This window comes from Amblyomma americanum, chromosome 1 (genome assembly GCF_052857255.1).
Source record: "Amblyomma americanum isolate KBUSLIRL-KWMA chromosome 1, ASM5285725v1, whole genome shotgun sequence".
Taxonomy (NCBI): Eukaryota; Metazoa; Arthropoda; class Arachnida; order Ixodida; family Ixodidae; genus Amblyomma; species Amblyomma americanum.
Window position 1 is genome coordinate 210,572,035 of NC_135497.1, and position 26,532 is coordinate 210,598,566.

The 26,532-nt window shown below is 48.9% G+C and overlaps 1 protein-coding gene across 9 annotated transcripts in view; it reads right to left on the reverse strand.

Moving 5' to 3' along the window:
- The window catches only part of cac (calcium voltage-gated channel subunit cacophony), a 530,251-nt gene that overhangs the window by 437,239 nt on the left and 66,480 nt on the right, over window positions 1-26,532 (reverse strand). For 8 of the 9 annotated variants that reach the window (XM_077648387.1, XM_077648389.1, XM_077648386.1 and 5 more), the window contains exon 1: window positions 12,996-13,141. The exons of the other annotated variant lie outside the window; for it this stretch is intronic. In XM_077648387.1, coding sequence (XP_077504513.1) covers window positions 12,996-13,078 — 83 coding nt within the window. In that variant the 5' untranslated portion in view covers window positions 13,079-13,141. Of the gene's footprint in view, window positions 1-12,995; window positions 13,142-26,532 lie in introns of those variants that run through there. 9 annotated transcript variants of the gene reach the window in all.

Below are 26,532 nucleotides of genomic sequence, written 5' to 3' on the forward strand. Positions count from 1 at the left end.
ATATATATATATATATATATATATATATACCAGCGTCCAGGGAGTAGGCTGATTGGTATCTTCGACGCAGAGGGGACGATGTGCTTGCGTCTTCCACAACAACGGTACCATGCGCGCCGAACTCTTCTCATTCCGGGCATATACGCGCATTACGAGCAGGTAGACTCCTCCGCCCCTTCAAGCTGAGCCGGACTAGCGCATACGGACTGCGTGCGGCACTTTTTCTCCGCAACTACGCCTAAGACGACGACAAATGGCCTAGACACGCCAGCACCTGCATAATTCCGATTAAGTTGGATTACGTTATTGTCTCAACTACACCGCCAGAACCACTGGCAACAAAGAGACTGGTTTGAACTGCAATTGTGCGCAGTTTATACAGGCGCCGTACAGATAGTTTTGTCCGTTTTCTTTAACAAAGAAGATAGTTGGAGAGTTTTGGCACAGCGGATTCGTACTCGCGTACATGACCAGCCTGAGTGCCTGCTGCGCATGCGCAGGTGCCGGGTGAGGACGCACAGATGCAACTGCGCGTGCGCTGCAGGCACCCACCTGGTCCAGTGTATGTCCGCGATAGTATGTCTCAGCTATACTAAAACACTCAAATGACAAGAGATTTGGGCCCCCGCATTGCCTTCATTCTGTCGCGCTACTGTTCAACTACAGCTGTGCACACACCTAAGCACACACCTAGGAGTTTAGCCGCCGGGGTGGCTGAGTGGTTACGGCGCTCGGCTGCTGGCCCGAAAGACGCGGGTTCGATCCCGGCCGCGGCGGTAGAATTTCGATGGAGGCGAAATTCCAGAGTCCCGTGTACTGTGCGATGTCAGTGCACGTTAAAGAACCCCAGGTGGTCGAAATTTCCGGAGCCCTTCACTACGGCGTCTCTCATAGCCTGAGTCGCTTTGGGACGTTAACCCTTCACAAACCAAACCAAACACCTAGGAGTTTCGTCTCGATTCACGTTCAGGTTATTAACCGAGACAAAATATTTCGCCGGGCGCGAATGTTCGCCTCACGCGTTCGATGCGCGCATTCTCCCACTGATTTCACTTCCTGAGTCGCATTCACTCCTAACTTCTGTGGCTTTTTGTCAAATGCCACATACCAGTGCATTTTCACCTCCCCTAATGCTTCGCGCTTTCCGCTCCGCTATGCGCCACTTTGCGTACGTCCGCACACCAATAACCATTAATTTCACGAAAGAATGACAACGATGGTCCCTTTTAATTTAGGTGAAGGCAGAAAAAATTCGCTGTTAAACAGCCACAAAGGGCGTTCTGCCCGGCCACGGTTGCTGAAACGCGGTAACGCATAAATTTGGCAGGAAGTAGTGCGCCAGCCACCTCGCGCCTCACACAGACGATACTCTTAAAAATACAGGAGCCGCAACGAGGGGTAAGGCGTTTTTCTTTCGTATATTTAATTAAGATTAATGGATTTTGCTGCAATATCTTCCTCCGACATACGATCCCTTCCGAATGCCATAAAAAAAAAGGGAATCCCAGCACTTCGTAAACACTGCGATAAATAGGTGAGGAGCTTTTGTCGTCAACTTAATTTATATTAACGCTCTTCACCCGAGGCCATCCCGTAAGCCACAATGAATATCCGAGCTGCCGGCTAGACGAGGAAACCGCGTGAACTGTGCGCACAAAGTTCGGTGCAATAGCAACAACAACAAAAAACGAAAGGCAGTACGAGCTACAGGAACATTACTTGCGTATCGCCGACGGATGCGCTAAAGAACGAAACGTGTATGTAAAAAAGGAAGGACCGATGTTAACGGGAACAGGGTGGATTGCGAGCTGCAGAGTGAGCTGCAGCGCAGGCCCGAGTCCCAAGAACGCCCGCCTGGCGTTATTGGGTCCGCACAACTACATATAAACCGGATAGCCCCTCTCGGGCAGCCGTATATCAGCATAAAAACGCGCGTAAAACCTTTCAGCCACGAAAGCAGCCTTCACGCAGAGGTTCTCCACCTCTCTTTCTTGTCCGGAGCGGTTGTTTTTAGGCCTCACATCAAAGCCGCGGATCAAAGGGCTCTCGCCCACGTTTTATGGATGCGGGCAATGCTCATGCGGGACAATAGAGTCGGCCGCCCCTGGCGGCGTGTTTTCATCTGGGCACCCGGCGGACCGGAGAAGGCGGCGGTCTGTCGTTTCCACAAACGGATCCCAGCCACTCGCCCGCTTCTCGGACTCCGTAATGTGGCGAAAAGATGCCATTCTTCTCAATGGATGCCCGCTTTGTCATTCAGCGGCATGTAGTCCCTCCACTCAGTTTTTTTTTCTTCAGCGAAGGAACAAACAAACAAACAAGTAAATAAATAAATAAATGCCAGGGAACTTTATTTACTGCTGAATAAAACATCTAACTGATGTCCGACAAGGCATATTTGGTGCAAAATGCAGGAGTTGCCAACGCAGAGCGAGTGTAGTGGCACCGCATTGGATGATATAAAAAAAAAAACGCTATGACGCAGAGCGTAGCAAATGCCGGGCAGAGCGCGTCAAGCTCGCCATGTGCACCTGCATGGTCTGCTGTGCTGTGTGGCCCTTTAAAACGACGTATGCTTTCAAACGCTTGAGCTCTGTGGTTCAGATCGAACCGTCTTTTGGGTTCAGCTTCTTTCCCAGAGGAGACGGTCCGGGAAAAGGCGCAGCAGAAAAAGATAGCAAAAAAAAAAACCTCAAGCATCACATCCGCAAGCCGCCGTCGACATAAGTCCGGCGTTGCTAGGCATGGCGGCATACTACAGCGTCTCCTCATCAAGATTGCCAGTCTATTACTGCGATTGCTGTGCGTTGTACACTCAGCATTTTACAAATGGGCCATTCAGTTACGCTTCACTTCCTCTGGGATCCTTTTTTTTTTTTTACTGCGACGGACTACCGAGTTTGCGTTGCGTCTCCAACACAAATTTATTTCGTGTTTTTAAGTTTTCCTAGCATATCGTCAACTCGAGTTTGTTAACCATTACACACGGCTCTCGTTCTATCTCAATATTGTTTCTCTTTCAATGGCTTACACCGGCGTCCTGAATCTAATTTGAAGCCCGTGCAGTACCTGTAGGTGATTTCTAGTATATACCAACATAGTCTTCCTCCTTAACTTCGTTGCACAATCCGAACTACTGATAATATTTAAACTTGGCCAACTGATTTTTCATAATCTATGAAATCTATAGTGCAAAGAGACCCGGAAAAGGCTTGAACAGCGAAAATAGAGCTAAATACAAAAGAAAACAAGACAGCAGGGAAGGACAGGTGCTACAAAAAAAACTGAATAGAAAACTCCACTTTCGCTAACTACCATTCTTCGACGAGGACTAAGATTTCACGCGTACTCTTGCCGTTTGTTTCCAGTTTCCTGCCGCGCTTACTTGCAACCGTGTTTCATGGATACCTGCAGTGAGGGCAGCTGTTCAAGACTTTTGCACCCTCTAGCCTGTGTTCCGCCGCACGTATGGCGGGTGATGAGGCTCCTGCATGGTTAACCATCTCCTGGTTAGCTTTCCTGCTCTTCCTTCGCCTCCACCCTTTTAACACTGAGACCTGTAGTTCTGCGTCGATTGCCTGTGTTATCCTCCGCATGAAGTTCATTACTAGTTACACATTACGGCCAATATACAGTACGCGCCCTTAAGTCCGATGCCTGCCCCCCAAGTGTCTAGGAATACTGCTGACGGCTGAACTATCGGGCAACGTCTGGGAAAAGTGGTATGAATGTGGATAGAGTAAGAGACAGAATGGGTGAAGCCGGTTTTCAACGTGTGTGTCGGCCAGGCGAATTCGTCTCAGAGGCATGGCTAAGTCAAGCACGGTTTAGGGTGTCGGTGGGTGCAGTTTACAAGCACTTAGATGCGGAATGCCTCGCTGCAAGTGCACAACCGCGTGACGCCTTACCAGCGCACTCAAGGCGCTGAAATTAAGCTAGGCATTACCAAAAAAAAAAAGAAAAAGATTACACCGAACTTAAACGCCTTTTCGTCAATTATCGTGGTACTTCGCGAACAGACAGATCTCCGCTGCTTCACCTACGCCTTGATTCTCAAAACAGCCTCCTAGGGAACCATGTCCTCCAGGAGGCACTGCCGAGGCTCCGGAACCGACATTCTCTACGCACATCACGGTTCAGAAAGCCGGACTAGAGCTTTCCGCTCGACGGGAGTGCCGTGCACAAGTGCGTGTGATTTCATTTGAGTTGACCATCGATCTCAGATTACCTGAACCGGTTTCACTGCAGTGCTGGACCGTTTGCACAATGCGGGCACGAGTACACCCGTGGGACTCTCCTTTCGTTTTCGATGCACTTCATCCGCTTGGCGCTACTGCATGAACTGAACTGATTGCCCTCATTGTTAGCTTTTTCCTTAAAATTTCCTGAGCATTAATTACTCGCTCCCTTAAATCGTATTAAAGACGAGGCACGTACTTAATGTTGGAGGATCATTCGATTTCGTAAACAAAAGCTGCTCTCATTCCTTGTCATTATTACTGAGGACGCATTCTTACCACCATCATCACAAGAGCGATGAGATCCAAGCTCTGGCTACACAGCCAACTGCGCCAGCGCCTACTCGATATTGTTTCCTCGGTGATTGAAGGGAATTAGAAAAGCAATTTCGAGCACTCGCGCGGCAGGAAAAGGAAAAAGAAAAAGGAAAGATGGTTACATGTCAACCAAGCACGCACTCAGAGGAGAGGGACTTACGAAGGGTGTTTCAGTCCGCTCTCAACAGAAGGTAATAAAAAGAAAATGGATGCGAGTTCTCCCGCGGAAAGGGTCGAGCGCAAAAATGAGCGAGCAAATAGTGGCCAAGCGCCGGGTGGCATCGGACGCGTCGCTGGCGCAACGCAGCAGCGTTCAGAAGCCCCCTTCCCTGCTTCATCCGCGCGCCCAACAAGTGGGGCGTCGAGCAGCTTGTCGCCAGTGTTTGTTGACAGGCAGGGCTCCCGGACCTGGTGTCGGCGCGCGACGGTTTTGGCACTGCTGCAGATCGCGCAGCACCGCCGGATGCACGACCACCCCGCAGTCGACAAAGCCCGGACGGGTGCCGTTGCCTAGAGAGAGGGAGAGCTTTTCCTTTCTTTTCCTTTCTTCCTTTTATTCGCTTTTTTAGCGAACTGGAACAAGCTGCTCGTTGGCGGCTGTTCCTCGAGCATCTGTTTGCAGCTTGATCCGAGGACGATGGACCGTGAGCCATGCGTCGCCAAGGGCTTTTCTCGCCTAGCCTCGCGACACGGCCATTTTCTCACATTGCTTCACTGTTACTTTCAACCGTCCGGTTCTTCTTTTTTTTTCCTCTTCGCTTTCTTAGCTGCTTGCTTTTAGCGCCGCTATTCGAATATTTCAGCTTTGTGAATGTAGCGGAGCTGACTGTCGCAACGGACGCATTGAATCCAGGAAAAAAAAAAAAAAAAACTCGGCGGCTCCTTCCATGGCATGCGCACTGTCTCGAAAAGTAGGCCTAGCAGTCGCAGTAGATAACTTGTATTCGACCAAGAATAACGGGTCGAGCGTATCGACCGCCTGGCCGACCAGTCGACGCAGTTCTACCCATTCGGCACCAAGCCAGTCGAGCCAACTGGTGATGGAGAAAGCAAGGGAGTATGTATAGGTAGAGGAAGTCAGCACCCACTCGCGGTTGTGTTCTTGTTTTTTACTTGTATTTCTAAGCAGTGGTGGCGCAAGACCGTTTGCTGCTGACTGCTCACTTAAACTCCGATAGTCTTCTCCGAAATTCGTTTAACTTAGTTATAGCATTGTTGTAGTAACAAAGCTGTACTGCACGCATTTTGAGAGCTACGCCCACCAGCGATAGCGTACATGCCAAACAGCCAGGTTTTCTTCAGTTTTATATTGAGTTGAATATAATACTACAACGTCGCATTGACCGAAAACACTGACAGTATCTAGGTATTACATGTTTCTCGTTTCCATTGCGTTCCTAGTAAGCGTTTATTATTGAAATCCACTCGTAGCAGCATCGAGGAATTACAGTAGGCAGATACAGAAAAGAATAATTAGACCCGAAAAGCAGCGTTGACCACTAGTTTTCGGGACAGAGATTGTAGCGAAAGCTGCGTTTCTTTGCGAAGCCCGAAATTAAGATGCGCGTTGAATATGCCGAGAGCAAGCGCATGATGCGTGAATGAACCTTCGATTCGTGGCTGCGTGCCTGGGTTTCGAGAAAATTCCGCTTTCTCTCTGGCTGCAAGTTTTCAGAATGCTTATGAGTGCAGCTGTACGCAAAGATTTTTGTTGCCTTTGGAAAAATAAAATTGCAACATGCATCAATTCAGCAGAAAAAAAAGAGAAAGGAACAGTGTATTTTCGGGGAATTAATTTAACCTGGAGACCGGGGCACTGCATGTCTTGAGAGTGATGGTTAGGTTCACCTTTTCGTTGCCTAAACCATCTGGTGAGAACATGATAGGTTTGCGAGGTGGGCCGCAGTGGGCTGCGCCGCCCTCTCATCTCCTCACCCTATGAAAGTGCTCACTCTCAGACCCACTGGGTGCGCTACGCCCACCTTGATCATGTAACCAAGAAGGGCGCTCACTACCTCGAGAGCACCCACTCGGCATGCAACGCTGCAGCACGTTCTCACTCGATCTTGATCAAAGAATTGATCTGCTACATGTCTGATGTAGTTGCATGATATCGCAGTTGTACTAGGCGTAGCCAACAAATGATATTGCAGTGAGCGAAATGAAGTCCCAATTATTAACGCAAAAAACGGTTTCAAAAGATTAGACCATCGCAAAGAATATCTTCCGCAACGTTTTGTTTTTAGCCTGTGCATTTCAATGTTTCCTGCTCACGAGGGTAGTCAGCAGCTCCTCAATCCTAATTCAAAATCTCGATACCATTTGAGGAATTACCTCGGTGTCGAGCATGATCTGGCTCTATCGCGACAAACATTTGCCGTGCAGCACTGCCCTGACCGGCACTGAGTTCTATTGTAATCCCACGATCAGACAGAAATACGTCTGGAATGACTGGGGAATCATGATTGCAAGGCTGCCCCCAGCTATGAACCAATTTTATGGACCAGATATGCATCATCTCAGGTAATGTGGTTAACATATTTGGTCTGTGAGGTCCGCCGGCCTTGATCGCATGTCCACATATGGTCCTCCTAATCGGCCGCCCGGTGAGCACGGCAAGACTCCACTACGGCACCTCTTTCTTCCTTTCTTCTTTCACTCCCTCCTTTATCCCTTCCCTTACGGCGCGGTTCAGGTGTCCAACGATATATGAGACAGATACTGCGCCATTTCCTTTCTCCCCAAAACCAGTTATTACTATTCGACTCTATTCTCTTTCGCCAGAAGGTGGCCACATAATTCAGATGCGGTGACGTGATTAGGCTTTATGTTTGTGCAGGCATGAGTAGGGTTGGTACAGACCGAATCGCAAAATTCCTAATTACACATTGTCAGTGCTCGCTAGTTGAACGCAGGAGTTTACGGTTACCAGCTACTATTACAAAGGAACTCTACTCCGTTAACCCCTACAAAGAATCCCCAAAGCTACTGACGTCAAACACTAACGGGACTTCATGAATACATACCCAACCACTATGGACAAAAGCATATTTCAACAAAAAAGAGTTTATGAATGCATTTTTTTTTCATATATTGTAAGAGTTCGCTATAACAGTCAATATATGCGCACATCTCCGGACGGACGGGTGCATTATTTTGCTACTGACGTTTCTGCTATCGTCAAAAACGTTGCACATTGGTTTTCTATGTCAGATTTAATTGTTTAATGAGAGCTCTGGAAAAACTTTAAAAGAAAGATCTTGGTACGCAGCGGAAGAACAGACTGTTACCTATTATATTTACATAACAGTACCTTGAAATATTCAAATATTCAAAATTTTCTCCCAAAAATGCTGGACATGCGGTCAGAGTTGTGAAAACGCAACACGAAATGAACATGCGCTGTAACATATTCCTTCTGAACGTCAGCAGATTGTTAACGCAATGAAGATTCTTTCCACCTGTCCCAAGAACACAGGGCTCAACTAAGTCCTGTGAGTACTCATCAATGAGTGGGTGTGCGTGCGTTCTGCGCGTGCGTGAATTGTTCGTTCGAGAACACTTTAATCAGGAAGAACATAAAAACCTAGCGTTTGAGTGCGTTACATTTTTTTTTTTTGGAATCGATCATATAGCGATAGATTCTGAAAATTTGCTATAGCATTCATTTCAGCCAACCTGTTTCCATGGGTGCCGGAAACCAATGCGCTTATTAACATGTACAAACATGTAACATGCAACATGTGATTAGAGTAACGTGAATTAATAAGACTACAAAGTGGATGTGGGATCATTTCAGAACATTAGAAAGGCGAACAATCTCGTCTTCTCAGTGAACAAAAATCTTTTTTATGCATTTGAGGCGAAATGTTAGAGGCCCGTGAACTCTGCTATGCCAGTGCACGTTAAAGAACCCCAGGTGGTCGAAATTATTCTGACTCCTCCACTACGGCGTCCCTCATAGTCTGAGTCGTTTCGGGACGTTAATCCTCGTAAAAAAAATAAAACATTTTCTGTTTCAACGAGTCTAAAGCCGCCGCTGCAGGTGACAGTCAACTTGAGGAGACTTTTCATCATGGGCTTGCCGCAGTATTTGAAAGCGGACTAAAGAGTAAGTCGGAAAAACTAGAGTAACCAACTCGAACGCGGCTTTTTCTAATATATTGTAATAAATTTGTTAATGGCTTGCTAAAACCAATTGTCGTATTGCTGTTGCTTTCTTCGTGCTGTCGGTTGCTTTTTTTTATAGCTGTAGAACAATGAGTTTAATGATGCAATATGTTTTGTTTCTGTTCTCACATTGTTTTCTTTTGTGCACGTTCATGTTATATTGGAGGTACCCCCGCAGTTCTGCTTAGAGACTGCCTGTTAAATATTGTGCTTGTTTTTCAGTTGAAGGAACCAGTCGCACAAATGACTGCTGACCAACCAAGTAATTAATGATCAACAATTATTTATTTATTTATTTATTTATTTATTTATTCACTGACTGACTGATTGATTGATTGATTGAAAGAAAGAAAGAAAGGAAGAAAAAGAAAGAGAGAGAAAGAAAGAACGAACGAACGAAAGGAAGAAAGAAAGAAGGAATGAGAGACAGAGAGAAAGAGAGAGAGAGAGAAAGAGAGAGAAAGAAAGAAGGAAAGAAAGAAAGGAAGAAAGAAAGAAAAACGAACTAACTTAACCGGGAACAGTAATTGTAGAGGCCGGTATTTCTCTGATCGTCAGACTCTTCCGCACCGTCGGCCTCTAAACAGTAAGCATGAACTCGGATTGACTGAACACATCGAAAACTTTCCCATTTCGTGTATAATTATTTGAGTAAATTGCGGTAGTTTTCTTCAGATTTCTTGCTTTTAATGAACATCCTCAAGAAGATTGGTTTAAGTTTGGTTTGGTTTATGGTGGTTTAACGCCCCAAAGCGGCTCAGGCTATGAGGGACGCCGTTGTGGAGGGCTCAGGAAATTTCGACCACCTGGGGTTCTTTAACGTGCACTGACATCGCACAGCACACGGTCCTCTAGAATTTCGCCTCCATCGAAATTCGACCGCCGCGGCCGGGATGAAACCCGCGTCTTTCAGGCCAGCAGCCACTCAGCCACCGCGGCGGCTGATCCTCAAGAAGAATGTTAATATGTGCGTTTACGCGTTTATATATCTACATTTATTAAATGCGTTATTAAAATGTGCCTTTTGTTAATACGCAGTGTAGGTTCGCCGGTGATCCAAAGCTCACCCCTGCGCCACATTACTTTTGAGGGGACTTACGAGTTAATTAACCGTACAACTTTATGTTTCAATAGTTCTCTCTAGATCACAACAGACCATGCAGAACTTCACTGAACGCCACACACATCGTTACCATTACAACTGAAAACAAATGCAGCTCTGGGCTCATCTGAAGTCTCAGGGTAGCCGTCTCTCAAGCGGGCTCGAGGGGCTCTCGAGTGAAAGATACATAGGTGTAACGAATTCCCGCCAGATCAGCTACAAATATTTCTCCCACGGTTGCCACTTTGCATAATATTTACTGAAATCTGGAGGATTAATTTAAATCGAAATGGAATTGAGGCGCTTGGTCATGTTTCAAAGCGTTTGAGATGTAGGCCTGGCACATTATCGAGTCGTTCAGTTGGAACACCTTCTGTTCACCCTAAGACTTGGAACACCCCAAGTGCTCAGCCACTTAATGTTACCCAGCCAATCTCGTTGCCGGCTCCGATGTTTCGTGTTCCCGTATGCCAAAACAGACTAGTCACAACTGTCACAGAGGCACACAAAATTTTCACATTAAAAGGGCACTTAATTATAACTATTATCATTACTAGCGTTGATGTTGTGTTTGTTGTTTTGAATAAGCATACAAGAAACCTGAACGTACAGCCCACACATCCATGTTCAGTTTACAATACAATAAAAAAAGAACGTTTCTCTAAGGCCACCTAATATTTTCATTGCAGATAGTGCCTTCTCACTAAACCATAAGCTTAATTTGACTCAGGCAGAATAAAAAGAAAGTGTAACTTCTCGCAGCTGCGTGTTCGTGGTTTCCTCAGCATTGAGTGGCATCAAAAGCTCTACCTCGCGAAGTAAATTCACAGCACAGGAACAATACCGAAGGCGTACCGTTGATAGCTTATGAATCGTGCCTATTCGGTATTTACACTCGTGTGCAGCGCCCGCGCTTCAATCTGTGTTACTGTGCTCCTTGTTCTTCTACCTCCTTTCACTGCTTTTACAACTGTCACTTCGAATATCTTTTATTTGTTGCTCTACTGTGGAAAAAAAAACATTCAGACCCAGCGAAGCAAATGCTCGGCGTGAATATACCAGGTGTTTCACCTAGGATAACCTTCAATATAAAAAAGAGGCTTTTTGAGCTAGAAGAACACTTTTTAAACTAATATTGAACAAAGAAGAACTATTATCGTTATACTTCTTATTTATTGAGAAGCGTGTAATGCACCGCAAGTACTATCGTTATCAGTTTTTTAGAATTGAGGAAGCGCAGTTACCCTCGGCACTGTGGCCTAAATAATTTAGCGATTTCGATTCGTTCGTGCACTGGAGGCGTTGCTTTGCCTGCAAGCTTTTCGAAAACTGCATTTTAGAAATTCTACACACTGATATCGATATTACTTACGGTGGGCTACACGGCTCTCAATAAGTAAGGACAATAACGGTGACAGTTAAAAAGTGAAATAATCAATATTAGTTAACCAGCGTGCAAGTTAGCACGTCTTAGCTGCATTCTGATGCGTTACAGCGCTGACAATGCTATGCCACACACACACAAAAAAACAATAATCTAATCTTGAAAAGCGTATACTTAAAAATTTCAGAACACCTTACGTGAAACACGATAACACCACTTGCCCTGGTGGCTACGGTCGGCGGGGGCGTCAATGCACAGCTGCACATTCATTTCGTCGTTGCATATCATCGCCATGTATGTCTCGAACGTTCGCACGCAGAGACGCACACGAGTTGCATGCATCCTATAGACAACTGTTGCATATCCCGCCTCCCTTCCTCGCTGCAGGCGCTTTACGAGGAAAAGATTGCACGCTGAATCTGCCTTTCGTCTCAAATTCCACACATCACGGAACTGGCGCCCTCATTCAATGGTATGCTCCGGGTGCTTCTAGCCGTACCGTATCGGAAATTGGGGAGATCGGTAGTGCTCAAATCTTAGCGGATAAATCAATAAATTGCAGCAATTAACGTTGGCGCCCACTTTAGAAACACAGACACATGCTCGAAACCTTATCAGGCGGAGCGAGCAACGTCGGCTCAGCCTTCGTGATCGAACGCATGGCGAGAGCGAAATCGATTCGCATGCAGCGCGCCCGAGCTTGGTGCGCGGCGCAGTCGTCGCTTTTGCTCTTCTCTCGCTACCGCCTCGCGGTAATGTGCAGAGAATTGATTCAGATGGCTGAGGTAAACATTTCGCTTCGCGCTTTCCTGCCACTTTCTCTTCTGCTCTTATTTACTTAATTGGGTACAAAACGACGCCTTTGCGCACTCCGCACCACAGATTCACGCCGACTGCCTAGAGCGCATCGGCTGTGTCGCGTTATTCACCGAACCTGTTTCCCTGCGTTCCAGTGCGCGCATGCGGGCGGCGCCGACTGCGCGCGCAGAGAAAATCAATCCCATATACGAACAGAGTTTTGGCGCAAGCATGAAATAGCTTCGAAGCTGAGCCCCTCATAGCGGCTCACAGCGACATCACAGGCACAAGGAAACGAGAGCTTCACTGCTTTGTTTAGCTTTGAACGAGTCGTTCCACGTTTCGCTGTCTGTGCTGGTATCCTGAAGCGGCGTACGCACGACCACTTACTCCGCGTCATCAGGAATGAATCCCCTGCGTTCTCACATCCTGATTTCGCGCGTAGTCAAGCAAGCCACTGAGAACCACGGCTGCCGTACGCACACATAAAAATGTGCCGAAAGTAAAATGAAGAAATACATAAGCTGTGAATGCCATGAGATGAATGGGAAAGGCTCATACGAACTGCGCACGCAAACCGAAAAAGCCCACTAGCTCGCATCAGGCAACACCTCCGTCGCTCTCAATGCTATGCTTTGGAAGTCACAGAAGCGCAACACAGCGCGATTGCTACGCGGACAATAGCGATGCGATGCGTATCGTCATCGTCCTCGTAGCGAAACAAGGCCCAAATCTTTCCCGCTTCGCGCGATTCGGCAATCTGCAGTGAATGCAGTGCTCGCCGCTCGCTAGCTAGTACGCTTCCTGCACCGGCCCCAAAACCGCCCGCCCATTCACCAGCGAAGGCGACGCAATACACGCGGAATGGGGCCACGGCATCGCCAACCAACTGTCGATTGTGTGCGGGCGCCAATCCGTAAATGTCGTCCACTAATAGCGTGTCCGGCGTGGCGACAGCGGCGCGCAATTGAAAGCGGCGGCCTACCTCTGGCGAGCCCGGAGGCGACGCTTTCGGCGCTCGGATATCCGCTCGCGCACCAGCCGCGGGAAGCGCAGGAAACCCGACATGTCTTCAGCAGTGCCACGTGTCCCAGCTCCCGGCGCGCACACACTGTCGGGCGCCCCACAACACAATGCAACGTCGCCGCAGCTGTGGCCGGCGCGGCCATTGTTCCCTGGCTGATGCGCAAGAGGGTCCCCGCGGCGCATCCACTTCTGGATGTCACGGGGCTCATCGCGCGCAGCTGAAACATTAGCCGCGCGCGGGAAACCGACAACGGGAATGAAAAAACAATTATAATCGAAAAAGAAATAACGAGAAGAGCGACTCTGGAACGCCAAAGATCAACAGGAAGGCGAGCGCGCCCGGCACACACTGCGCCGAGAAGACAAGGAGCGTTCCGAACGCCTTTTGACGCTCTTCTCTGCACCTTGAGGCGCGAATGCCATCGTTATCAGCTAGGTTTTGCCTTTTAACAGTTCAAACATTTTTTAAATTGTGCGACTAACCTCTTCACGCTTCCAGTATAATATTTCCTAGTCAGCCTTCCGCCTTTTTTAGTGCTGTCTGGTCTCGTTTTCATAGCCCGGAGATATGTTACGTGCAGTCCCTCCTTGATCCCATAAATATTCATTTCACAGATGTCCGCCAATTGTATAACAACTCATCATTAGTCCAGATTGAATTCGATGACATTTTCCCATCGAATGCAAAGCTGCAGCCCTTCCCGCTTCTTCAGGGTCTGTTGCAGGACCACCTAAGGTCCTTTCCCTCTCATGTTCTTATTGCTACCGATGCCTCGCAGGATCGCGAGACGGCAGGTGTGGGATTTTTTTCGCCTTCACTGGATTGGTCTTTTTCTCTCCGTCTTCCTGACGTCACTCCCATTTTCTGGCTGAATTATTAGCAGTAATCTTAGCCTTACGAAAATTAGAAACTGCCGTTTCCCAGGTTGTGGTTATGACAGACTCTCTGTTCATTTGCTCTTCCTTATCCTCACCCACTGAGTCTCGGGCATTACGCCTCTAAGTTTCTGATTCCGCTCCATCTAAATTCGGTAAGGTTGCTTTGGGTACCAGGTCACATGGGTTTTCACTTAAATGAGGTTGCAGATTCCTTAGCAAGAGCCTCTCTCTGCGGCCCCAATTGTTGCTGTCCTGCCAACGTGTGCATATACAGCTGCGGTGAGGTTTCGCAGCTACACAATATTTCAGGAATTTGCTGCCTCGGCTCTTACATCATCTCCCGAAAATCAGCATCTTCTGCATCCCTGGAGCAGCAAAGACTGGCGCTCACGCAGACTAGAGGTCTCTTTCACGCGCTTGCGTTGCCGGGTTCCCCTTCTAAATTTCTACCTTCACAGATCTGACCTGGCGGCTTCCCCACTGTGCTCTCTTTGTGCCGAACCTGGGACAATAGATCACTTCCTGCTGTTCTGCCGCCGCTTCTCTCATTTCAGGAAGCGTCTTTTGCAAATTCCATTTCATCAACTGGGCTTGCCTGTGTTCTCCGCGGTTGTTCTTTCCATTGGCGCTTCTTTGCTTGGACGAAGCGACAGGAGTGTGCGCTTTGCTGTGCAAAATTTCCTTCAAGAAACGCAGCGCCTCCCATTCTAATTTCTTCTTCCGCTGTCAGTCAGTACGACATTGAAACATTACAGGCGTTGTACACTATTATGCACACTAAGCCATTGCCCCGTCTTCGATCTCCAAGTTAACAGGACCCCTGTCCTTCCGTCTTCCAATCTATCAGGCTACATCCTATTTCCACTCTTTTCCTGTCAAAACTTTCCTGTATCCAGCTATTAACCGCCTGTGTCTTGGCCACTCCACCGTAGTGGGTATGTGTCAGCAACGTCTGAGGCCCCTTCCTTCCTTCCTTCCTTCCTTCCTTCCTTCCTTCCTTCCTTCCTTCCTTCCTTCCTTCCTTCCTTCCTTCCTTCCTTCCTTCCTTTCTTTCTTTCTTCTTTCTTTCTTTCTTTCTTTCTTTCTTTCTTTCTTTCTTTCTTTCTTTCTTTCTTCCTTCCTTCCTTCCTTCCTTCCTTTCTTTCTTTCTTTCTTTCTTTCTTTCTTTTCTTTCTTTCTTTCTTTCTTCCTTTCTTCCTTTCTTCCTTCCTTCCTTCCTTTCTTTCTTTCTTTCTTTCTTCCTTCCTTCCTTCCTTCCTCTCTTCCTTCCTTCCTTCCTTCTTCCTTCCTTCCTTCCTTCCTTCCTTCCTTCCTTCCTTTCTTCCTTTCTTTCTTTCTTTCTTTCTTTCTTCTTTCTTTTCTTTCTTTCTTCTTTTTTCCTTCCTTCCTTCCTTCCTTCCTTCCTTCTCTGTGCACAAGAGAATAACACACTGCATGACGTATTGTTCATTGCAACTGTTGATCACGAGTTCGAGAGGTGTTTGGAAAGGTGCACAGAGACGTGTTAAGTAACACGCACTACTCGTCGCGCCTCCTGGTCTCCGACGAACATCAGAAAGTTGCTCCTCGCTTCTCCCTTGCTTTCTCGCCTGCGCTCGCGAACTGCATTCTGGATCAGTTTAACGGCACGTCAAAAACACGCGCCCGCTGTTCTGTGTACGAAGGATGCCAGGACTGGAAAAAAAAAATTAAACGAAAAACACCGCGCCATCCCCGCTGCTTTATTTCTCTTGAACTCCGACACCGGGCACTGAAAAGTTCGCGTCGCACGCGTCGGCAGCGACGTCAGGAAAACACAGATCAAGAAAGGAAAATAGTTTGCTCCGACTTCCATTTGTGAGTTCGCAGGGTTAACGACGCCAGCCGCGCTTTGCGTCGACTTCCCTTAGCCATTCCTTCTTTTTTACCTTTTCTTATGTATTTCTTCATTTTAGTTTAGCTTTCTTTTTTTTTAATGTGTGTGCACGGCAGCCGTTGTGCTGGCGGCTTGCTTGCCTGCACAAGAAACCGGACTGGGTTAATGAAGGGGATTCATTCCCAAAGTCAGGTAGTATGTGCGCATGTGTGCGTCGCTTCAGGCTAACTGCACAGCTAGCGATACGCGGAATAACGAGATTCAAAACGAAACAAAGCAGTGAGATTCTCGTTTTCTTGGGCCTCTGTTCCCCCCTCCCTTCTTTTTTGCGCAATCAAAACGAACCGATGGAATCGAGAAGAAATTTAACGTGACTTAAACGGCTGCCTGCGGTGTCGATTTCAATGCAAAGTTGAAAGCCAAGGGGCAGCGTTGAGAACAGCAGAAACAAAAACCTGTTACGTCTTAAACACCTGTTCAGTTCTTGGCTCCTGCATGGTTGCGAAATTCTGCATAACAACGCTGTGCATAACAACAGATCTTTCCCATGTAGCCTCGTAGAACTGTTCAGAGTACGGAACCATACATGCCGTCAACGTTCCCCCTGACTCGTTGCCCATACTATCCATAATATGCTTTATCGACTGCCTTTGGCAGAGCGCAGATGAGGTCGGAGCGATAATTCCCATTCAGGCCTTCTATGACACCCTTACGACTCACAGACCTGATTGTAAGAAAGAAACCCAGCGCAAAGGACGGAAACACAGAACAGGAACACAGGGCGACGCTGGACTATCGACTGCTTTTATTTCAGTAGCGGTCACATTTATACCCTTCAGTATGAACCCACGCTTACGCACAGATGACAAATTTACAAGAAAATGTAGGTTGCAGCATCACAGACAACCATCAGGACAGCAATCATTGTGCAACACGTTTACGATAAAAAGTTCAAAAATCTAATTTCTTTATCGAATAGGCTCACCGTCGTGTCACTTACACATCGATCTGCTTGTTTAACGATATGGTGTGCCTCTAGAATTTCGCGTTGGCTCTGAGTTTTACCGCGTCCAAAAATTGTAGCCTTCTTGAAGAGCGGAGTGCACTTGTGCTTCCTGCAATGTTTAGGTAAATTCGCCCCGTCATCTGTGGAAACGACCTTTTATGCTCTCTGAGCCGGGTGTTAAGAGAGCGGCCAGTCTGACCGATGTACATATACCCGAAGGATAAACTATGCAGTAGACTATACAGTACAACTAAGAGTCTCGGGGAAAACCTTCTGTCCCCCGAGGAAAGCCGCAAATTACGCTCCAGCTCGCCGACGTAGGAGAATCAGGCCTCTTTAGGAAAACGAAAGCGCGGGCAAATACTATAGAGTTTTGCTGACGCTCGGAGCCTGTGTTAATGTTAAGACGTTTACTTGCGGGGCCTAACACATGACGACAGAAAATGTTTAGCCGGCGTGTCACTGCCTGTGCTGAAGTTACAGAACCCTGTCAGCTTGAGAAGCAATCGCCAGCGTATTGAAAAGAAGGATCCCGAAATATTAAGCTCGTGGGCTTCTTGGCGTTTTTTTTTTACGCTTTCTGAACAGCTTCAGAAAGCGTGCAGGCATATCCTTTCCCGCGTCTTTCGTCACCAAGTCGCCACATTGCAGCAGTAGATAAAAAAAAATGGAAAGAAAGTAATAAAAGGACTTCTTGAATTGCTTGCAGCAAGCACGCTATAATTACGTTGTAGTCTATAGGTGCAGAAGCATCGATGGTTGAGCACGTACGGACTGGAAATCCTAGGCAGGTGTACCAAGGTTCAGCAAAAAAAAAAGAAGCCGTTACGTCGACTGATGATAAATAAATACTCGCATTTCTGAGTGCCATGTCTATGCGTGTTTGGGATAAATACTGCGGCGGGAATAGCGTTCAGGGCGCCTCGTTTTCGACGTCTGACTCATCCCGAATATTCTGCTCTTGAACGCCGTCAACTCGGAGAGGCTTATTAACTGGTGGTGCAGCATTCCCTTTCAACAGCCTTTCAATGCACGACGAGTTTGCCGCAACTCCATTAGCGCCTCCGGCTAGAGCCGCAGATTTTCCCGAGCGTCCCCTCTTTCACCCTGAGCGCAGGAAGCTAAATGGCCAACAGGAGCTGGGACAAGCGGCGCCGAAATAAATGGGAAAGAAGTGCCGCGCGTTTTCAAGAGGGCTTAGGGAGTGCGCATTAAGGAGCCCCCACCTCGCACGCGTACGGGAGCCGCGGGCGCAGCTCGCAGGGGCATCCCTTGGCTTTTATTTCGCTTTCAATCTCGGCGGTGCGCGGCGGAAAAGGCCCTGCTTGCTTATCCCCCCAAGAAGCCATTTAAAATACTCAACACACGAACACTTTCGCCGTTCCAAAAACAGGGATAGAAAGAAAAAGGAAGGTGAAATGGAAAAGAGAGGGGGAGTGAGGGGACGGGAAAACGGGGAAGAGCCGGATGAAGTGCGCAGGCAGATGTAACGCGAGACAAGCGCGGAAGTTAGCAGAGAAACGTTGTAAGACGGCGACACGGGGGCGCGTAAATGGCGGGATTACATATGAAAAGCTCGGCGGCTGCAGCGCCGCCTGCTGGCATGTGGCGGCGGCGACTGCTTGCGATGGGCCGCTCTCGGCAGCGTCGCCGCCGAAGCTGCGGCCGGCGGCGGAAGAAGACCCTCCGCCGAGCTATTTCGGGCCCCGGGGCGTCCAGGTAAACGCGCATCGATCGGCTGCCAATCAAACGGAGATTCCCGGGCCTCAGTCGCTGGCGCCGAGGGCGCGCTACGCTTTCGCCCGTCTCTGCGGCGCTCGTCAAGCGTCGCTGGTCGATGGAGGTAATCGGACGTGTCTTTCACTTGGCCCAGCAAGAGCGGCGAAAGGGATCACGCACAATGGGCGCCAGACGCTCGATGCGCGTACGCCGGGCGGCGGCGGGACCGTCCCGCCGCCGCCGCCGGGGCAGCCCGCGTACGCGTGGGAACGGGCCGCCTGGCGCGCGACGTCGCCGACTGGGCGTGGCTGTCCGGCGGCGCGCCCTTCCGCGGGGTCGCGGTGGGACGCGCCATAACGCCTCAATGGATTTCCCTGCAGTGCTTCCAGCCCTGGTCACTCACTCTAGGCAAAAGCAGGGGAGGGCTCTCCTGCCTGGGCACTACTCTCTCGAACCGCTCCTTGAGCTACAGGCTGTGAAAAACACCATCGGTATTCTCGCGCGGAGTTACTTTTACACGAAAGTGACAGCGGCCTTTTCTCCACGTGGAGTCGGCCGACTGCGTTCGCGTTGCGAGCGGTGGCTCCCGAAAGCGCACAGAGCTCTCTGGGAGCCTTTGGCGCGGCTGACAAGTGGACACGGTTCGCAAATCTGACCGCGCTCATGTCATTGCTCAGGTTGGTGACCAAAAACCGGCAGGAATCTGCGTTATCTAGTGGCAAGCACAATTGGGCAGCTTCCGTAAACGCACACAACCCGGCGAACAAAAGGCTCTTTGACCGTTGCCCCATTGATAAACAGGTTGACGGAAGTATAAGATATTAAGGTGATGTTGTGCCCGTACATGACTGACGACGATCAGTCAAGCTGACCTAGCCAGCCACGGTTCTACGAGCCGCTGCAGGCATTCAGCTTAGTGTTCACCGCAGAGTGCTTGTGTTTGTGCGACCCCTCGACTGGTCGCAAGTACGTGCTCCTGGAAGCGCTGCAAGGCGCTTGGACGTGAAGTTCCAGCTTTTATATGACTGGTGCGGGGCTTTACGCACTGTTTGCTCTTTTCGCAGCGAACGCCTCGACGGTACACTGCAGCTTCAACACATGGTGGTGAAGGCTGTCTTTCCCCTACCACAGAATGGGGGCTGATCCAGTTAGTGCTATAAACGTCAGTGTCTCGATTCACTCACTAAACATACGGCTTCTGTCCATGCAGGCTACCCGGCTATAGGCGAAATTCTGCCCACAACGTTTCCGACGTTTTTACGAGCCCATTAAATCCTCGCGGCTGCAAAAGGAAAAAAAGAAACGATCAAGAGAGAGAGAGAGCGAAAGCGGAAACACTAAGCAGAGGGTCGCGAGATTGCTTTCCGATGAATCCCTGCAGCATTCTTGAATTTCTCGAACCTAGAGAACTGCGCAGTTTTCCCGAAAGAGCGTGCCGCGAAGGGTGCTCAGGAAACGAGCTGAAATTTGATTAAAGGCGCATTGAGGCTCTGCAATAAGTTCAAAAGATTTTGCAGGCATCGAGCAGCTACCCAACAATATATTCTTACTCTGCCTTCGCTGTATGCTTATTGGCGCGTAGCCCTTTCTTTGCGTAACTGAACTTCCATTTTACGCCACCTCAGTTAAACGGTAGATGCAGCGTCTTTTTCTACGTTGCTAGGCCGAAGAGTAATTTTGGACCGCGTCTCAGCTATAGCTCACTGCATTAAAAATACAGACATCAATTCCTTGAATTGACTCGCAGGGAGCGGTGAGTAAGATCATACAGCGTACGATTCCACAAAAAAAAAAAATTCCGTGTAAATGGCGCAAATAAAAGCTATTCGCAAGCCGCACTGTCCAGTGGGCTCAGATTAGTGTCGACCACCTAGGGTTCCTCGACTTGTAATTCAATATAAAATATCGGCGTCCGCGCGCGTGGCCTCCACGTTTATCGACACGCCTGTACATATCACGCACTAACAGGCTGGCCGAATGCTATTGGCTGCGGAAATTGAAACGCGCTGCAAGAGCTTCTCCGTAAGTGACAACCTTCAGAATGTCAGAATCAACTGCGTGTCGTTTTATTTTTTGCCTCTCGTTCATTTCACCTACAATTCAGGTCAAAACACTACGATGGCTTGGCGTAGTTGGTTTATGGGGGTTTAACGTCCCAAAGCGACTCAGGCTATGAGGGACGCCGTAGTGAAGGGCTCCAGAAATTTCGACCACCTGGGGTCCTTTAACGTGCACTGACAGTCCCCAGAATTTCGCCTCCATCGAAATTCGACCGGGATCGAGCCCGCGTCTTTCGGGCCAGCAGCCGAGCGCCATAACCACTCGGCCACCGCGGCGGCTTGGTTCGGCGTACCTTGATATCATACCCGAAACGAAAAAGTCACGACGGAATAGCCTGCAAGGTTATGCCTTTCTCGAGCCCGACGTCAAACTGAAAAGAACACAAGGTGGGGTTGGACCGGAAATAGCGATTTTCGTCCTCCGTCCTGACATTTGTTGCGTGCAACCATGCAAGGGCTCCGAAAGAAAAAGGTGATCCGTTTTTCGTTTTACCAGAAAGCGTGGCTCCTGTCACAAAGCGACTAAGTTTCGTGTGCGCGGAGGCAAACGTTTCAGTCCCCCCTTCCAGCATCAATCACTCGGCCTGACGCCGAAGATAGACGGCTGCTCCTTCATGCCTTCGCCACGGATCTCCTGGCTTCTTTCAAATTTGCGGAAAAATGTAAAGAAAATCAAAAGGAAACACAAGGGGCGCATCAGAACAGGGAAGCTGTACTGGCACTTGTCTCACTGTATCCTCGGGGACAGTGTGGTGCTTCCCCGTAATCGTCAGCAAGAAAGAAAGGGATAGAGAGAAAGCACGAAACAAGAAGGGTTTCGCCTTGTCATCAATTCTGCCTTTCTATCTTTAAAGCCGGACCCCGCAATCACGGCAAAGCAAGCTACAAAGGCGCCCTAATATGCCTCTCTCGGTCTCATCCGCCGCCGGCAAAAGGGTGGTGCGTGGCATATCCAGAGAGAGGGGCGCGGCGGGACGACACGCGAAAAGCGGGAAACAAAGGGCGATTCGCGCTGTTGCGTCTACACACACACATTCTAGGCTGGCGGCATTACACGCCACGGCGCACACCGGGCGCGCTCAGCCAAGCATGAGGTCGGCACGGCTACGAGCTCGCGAGCCGTTGCGCTCTCGGGGAAGAGCCTCGAGTACAGTGGGGGAGGGAGGGAGGGTGCCCGCGTCTGCCCCCCTCCTCGTGCCCATCTCCACTCGAGCTCGGTCCGCGCGCGCCGCTGTAGCTGCCAAGTTTGCTTCGGCCTACTCCTCACGAGTCGTGAATAATCAGCGCACGCTTGTTTACGGCGCCTTTCAATTAGAGCTCTCTCGTCATCTATACCCTGTGCTTCTTTCAACAACGATTACGAACGAGGCAAGCGATAGTTTGGGCAACCCTTTTTGATCTAACCTGTCTGCTGGCGCGCGTAACGCCGAATCGCAAGGAGGGAGCTCATTGGGCAGACGGCCGATACCGACGTCCTCTTGCAACCTACATTGAACTCGTTGCCGCTGTAGAAAACTCTAAACTGCCTGGAGCGAAATATTTTAAACTCGCTACACTCTCCCCCGCTTCTCGCTTCGCGACGCGACCGAGGGTATAATTCAAGGGTACTATATTAAAGTTGACGCAACGGTTATGCACCGACCGGAGGATGCTCGTGAAAGGAATAGCAGTTTTGACTCAGCAGGAAAATTTATGATTTGATAATTCCTTCAGTGCGCTGTGAACTTGTGCTTGCATGTATCCATACGGCATACTTCTTAATGCCCCAATAGATTATAGCGCATGCGTGCAACATTTTCACACAAGCGTGTGTTCGCGCTAAGTGGCATCCCTTATGCTGCACACCTCGCCCGGATTTTAAAATGATCTGAGTGCAAGCTGACCTGGACAACGATAAACAACCGAGGCCTGAAAAGCGTTCAGTGCATACCTGGTGGCGTAGTTAAAATCTAGGACCACAGAGGACGAAGAATAGTAAACATAGGCATATCCTCGATGGAATTCAGGGCTTCTATGGGCAATCGGTGTGGGAGCGCATATCTGCAGCAGTTACGCTGGGCGTTTCGAGCGTTTATCTGCAAACTTTTCTCGCCTGCTATTTCTTTTATCTTTCCGTTTCCATTTCTGATGCGCAATCCCAAAGCCACACTTTGGGTTCTGCTGTAGAAAAGTAAAAATGATGGGCGTAGGATGCCGCTTCTGGAGACCAGGGAACCATAAACTAAGAAGCGGTTCACGTGCGGTCAACACAAAATAAAGAGACCGAAGAAGCAACAACAATAGAGAGTAGGAAAACAGGGCCGACGCATGCAAAATGTGCGAGCAGAAAAAAAAAGTAAAGAAAAGGAACATAAAGCATCTTCCTCTCTCTACGTCGAATGTTGTGACAAACATGTCAACGCAGGGGAAGAAAATCGTCGCCGACAAGAGTCGAAAGAGACGCGCTTCGTAGAGCGGCGAGTGCAAGGGCGCCTGTCGTCTTCGCCGAAGAATCCATCGGCTGTCGGCTCCTCTGACGATGGGAAGCGGCGACAGCCACGGGAGCGGAGAAACCGTCAGTGCCTGATGAATCGCTGCGAGGCCTCGACAAACAGGGCGAAAAGCAACGCCGGCGACCGGGCGCAAGGCAGGCAGGGAAGGTGGCGGGGAAAAGCGCGCGCCTTGAATTCGTTGCCGGGGCGGCACACGATGCGCTCGAATGGGCCCGGACGCCACTTGGACTTGCCGAAAGAGCACTCAAGCGTCGTCCCGGGCATCCGGCAGGCAGGCCGCGCCGAGAAGCGAGAGAACGCCACCGCCGCGGGAAAATGGAGCCCCTGTCAAAACAGCTGCACGTACGACAAAACAAATGGTACCAATTTCGCCCACGATACATTCCGCGGTTGGGCATACACCGGGGCCGAATTCCGATCGATGATTTCGCTCGGGAGATATACGGCGACGGTATAAAGGCGGGAATCAACTCGGGACCGCCTCCCGATGCTCTTTCCTTCCTCGCTACAGTCCCATATATAAAAATGAAATCAAACATAAAACAATACAAGACATGACCAATAGCAAAAAAAGAAAAACACTATCCGCGAAGAAACGCTTGCCCTCCTTATTAAAAAATTCCGTCCCGAAGAAAGCCTAAAGAAAGTTTCCTCCTAATTTTGTCTTCTGTTTCTCCAAATTGGCCTGAAAGTTGCTGCACGCACTCGCTGTATAGGCATGAGTGCATTTAGGAACAGGCTCGTTACCGTTCCCGCCTACCCCTCGTTCTTCTCCTATCCCTTCCACACGCGGACGCAGCGTGCCGCAGAGAGCATTCCTACCGCTGCCGCGCTTCGGAACTCTCGCCGCCTCAACAGCGCGAAGGTTGTCTCGACTGCTTCTTCATTAAGTAATTTCACGGAGCTAATTGGCACAGACGTAGATTAAGTGCCGCGCTTTTCGCACGAGCGCTCCGGCCTTTTCGGCTTGCCGTAGGTTCGCACCGTTCTGAGCCCCGCGTTTTCGCGAAACCGAAGCTATCGAAGGTGTGTCGGGGACACGACGCAAAGTCGCTTGTTTTTTAAGTAATCATTGTGCTGCTCGCCTCAACGAAATCGTTCATGGTTTCATTTCTCTTCCTTTCCTCCCCGTTGTTTTCACTGCGGGCGGAAGGCAACGTGGAAGTCTTTTGGGACGAACGGACGCGATGCAGCAACCAAGGTGATCTCACAAAATCCCCAGGGAAGGCGAAAGAGGAGAATTAAGTTCCGCCGTGTTTTTTTTTTTTAATTCTTTTCAGGGCATTGAATACTTTCCACACTCGCCCCATATTTAGCACTGTGCTCAAAAGTCTTCGCGAACACTTGGCGAAGATCTGCAAAGCAGGTACATGTGGCATTCACTCAAATGTAGTACTCATATAAGTGCAGCTGACAGCGGACTGACGGTGGAAACTGCGCTTTCACAGGCGAATCGCACGCCCTTCACGACTAGTGGTAAACAAATGGCTCCGCTAGGCCGGTCTGTCGACGATATATGTTGAGTTATAGATGTTTTTAAACGGAAACGCGCACAGCGTACTTTGCCACAAATGTGCGCGACAGATGCTGCCCATCCAGTTAGTGCGTCGAATGCTGCGTCCGACACGAGAGGGAAGAACATCGGCGCGTCGTTCAAGCACCTCGCACTCGACGCTCGTAAGCCGAAGGGGTCAAGGAGCGAGCGTGCCAAGAACACGCAATGGCATCCGTCACGTTATAGGAGAGTTCGTACGGAAGCAAATGTGGTGTGTGAAACCACATGCTGAAGCGAGCGCCCCCACGAGCTTGAGGCGACGCGTATCTCCACATTGCACAAACAGGAGTGATTAAATATACCTAGTATTGCTGCGCGAAATTGAAATTTTCGATTTCGAATCAAATACGAACATGAAGAAAAATTAATTCCAATATCGAATATCTCTGTTCAGTATCAAAACGATTCAGGAAAAGATATAAAGGCAAATATTTTTTTTCCAAAAAATTGTATGGACTTTGCAACGAAATAAACAAAACTATACTGAGTCAGTACCTTGCAGAAGAAAATAAAACATAACTTTCAGAGGTACGTGTACTGCTTGATTAAAAGCATAGCCGCATGCAACCTGTAATATGGTGACATAAAATTAGGAACAAGGTGAATTAAATTTATGATTAACACATGACTGGCAACTAAATATAACGCGTTGGGTAGTAAAACCTCGTTAATTCAGACCTAAAAGCACCGGAAGAAATGCCCGAATTATTAGAAGGCCGACTTATGCAATACCCCCCCCCCCCCTTTACTCCCCTGAAAAAAAAAAAAGAAAACTGCCGAATACGTGAATATGCTAGGAAGCCTTGCGACGAGGATCCATCGCTCAAAGAGCGGAAAGCCCGTTAGAACCGCTCAGTTTCGTCGGGCTGGTGGAACAATGCGGGCGTAAGCGGGGGGAACGCGCATTGATGCCAGAATGGCGAAAGAAAAAGTAATTACTTGCTGCGCCCCAATCGAAGTCTCCGAAAGTGGCTTCCAACTGGGTTCGGACGGCTGGCTCACGCGCGGCCGATCGCCGCCGTCGCCGCGGGCTGGCGTCAAAAGCCCAGAAACCGAAACTACGCGGACAGGCTATTTTTGGACCTAGCGACAGGGGCCGTCCCATCATCGTCACGCCTGCCATTGCGTGCATGGGAGAGGTGCGAAAAGGGGGGGGGGGGGCACCTGCCGGTGGCGCCTTGGCGCAGCCTCCGTTTGAGAGCCACGTGCGAAATTCCGCAAGTAATCTTTTCCGAAAAGCGGAGTTAACGAAAGCGAGGTGGCGCAGCTCACGCTAGAAGAGTTGTGAAGGCGACAGGACGAGCGCCATGATTGTGGGTGTGGGCGCGGGGTTTCGCCTTGTGATTGTTCGAATCTGCTGGACGGCCATCAATTCAATTCAATTCAATTCTTTATTTTCCATGCAGACATGAAGAGGGTCGAGGGAAAAAAGCCAGTAAGATGTGGCTTAACGAGCCCCTCGGCCCCTGCACACAGGGCAGCATGCAACATGAAGCGAAACATATGCAATCAAGATAGGGGATGAAACAGCAATAATAGCAAACAAAAGAACAGAAAGAAAATAACGCAAACAAAGCGCGTCTGAGGTGATTTCAATAACGCCCTTTCATGAAAAGAATTCGAAAGAAGCAGTGAAATATGCATGTTACAATCTAAAATGTAGCACATACACTCTGCATATCTTTTCGGCATACTCGGGACACGTCAACATTTGCAGCATGAAACTTATTTAAAAGACGGGGTAACGTGTTTGCTAGGCTATGGGTACCATACATTGTTCGGCATGTTGGAACGTGCCACAATTCGCTCTGTCTGTGTGGGTAAGTTTGTACTTTTAGCGAAAGGTGCGCCATGTCGCTCATGTGATTGAAATTTTGTTTTATTTCTTTTTTGTACCTTTCAGCCAGCCTAACATGGTACATTTGAAATA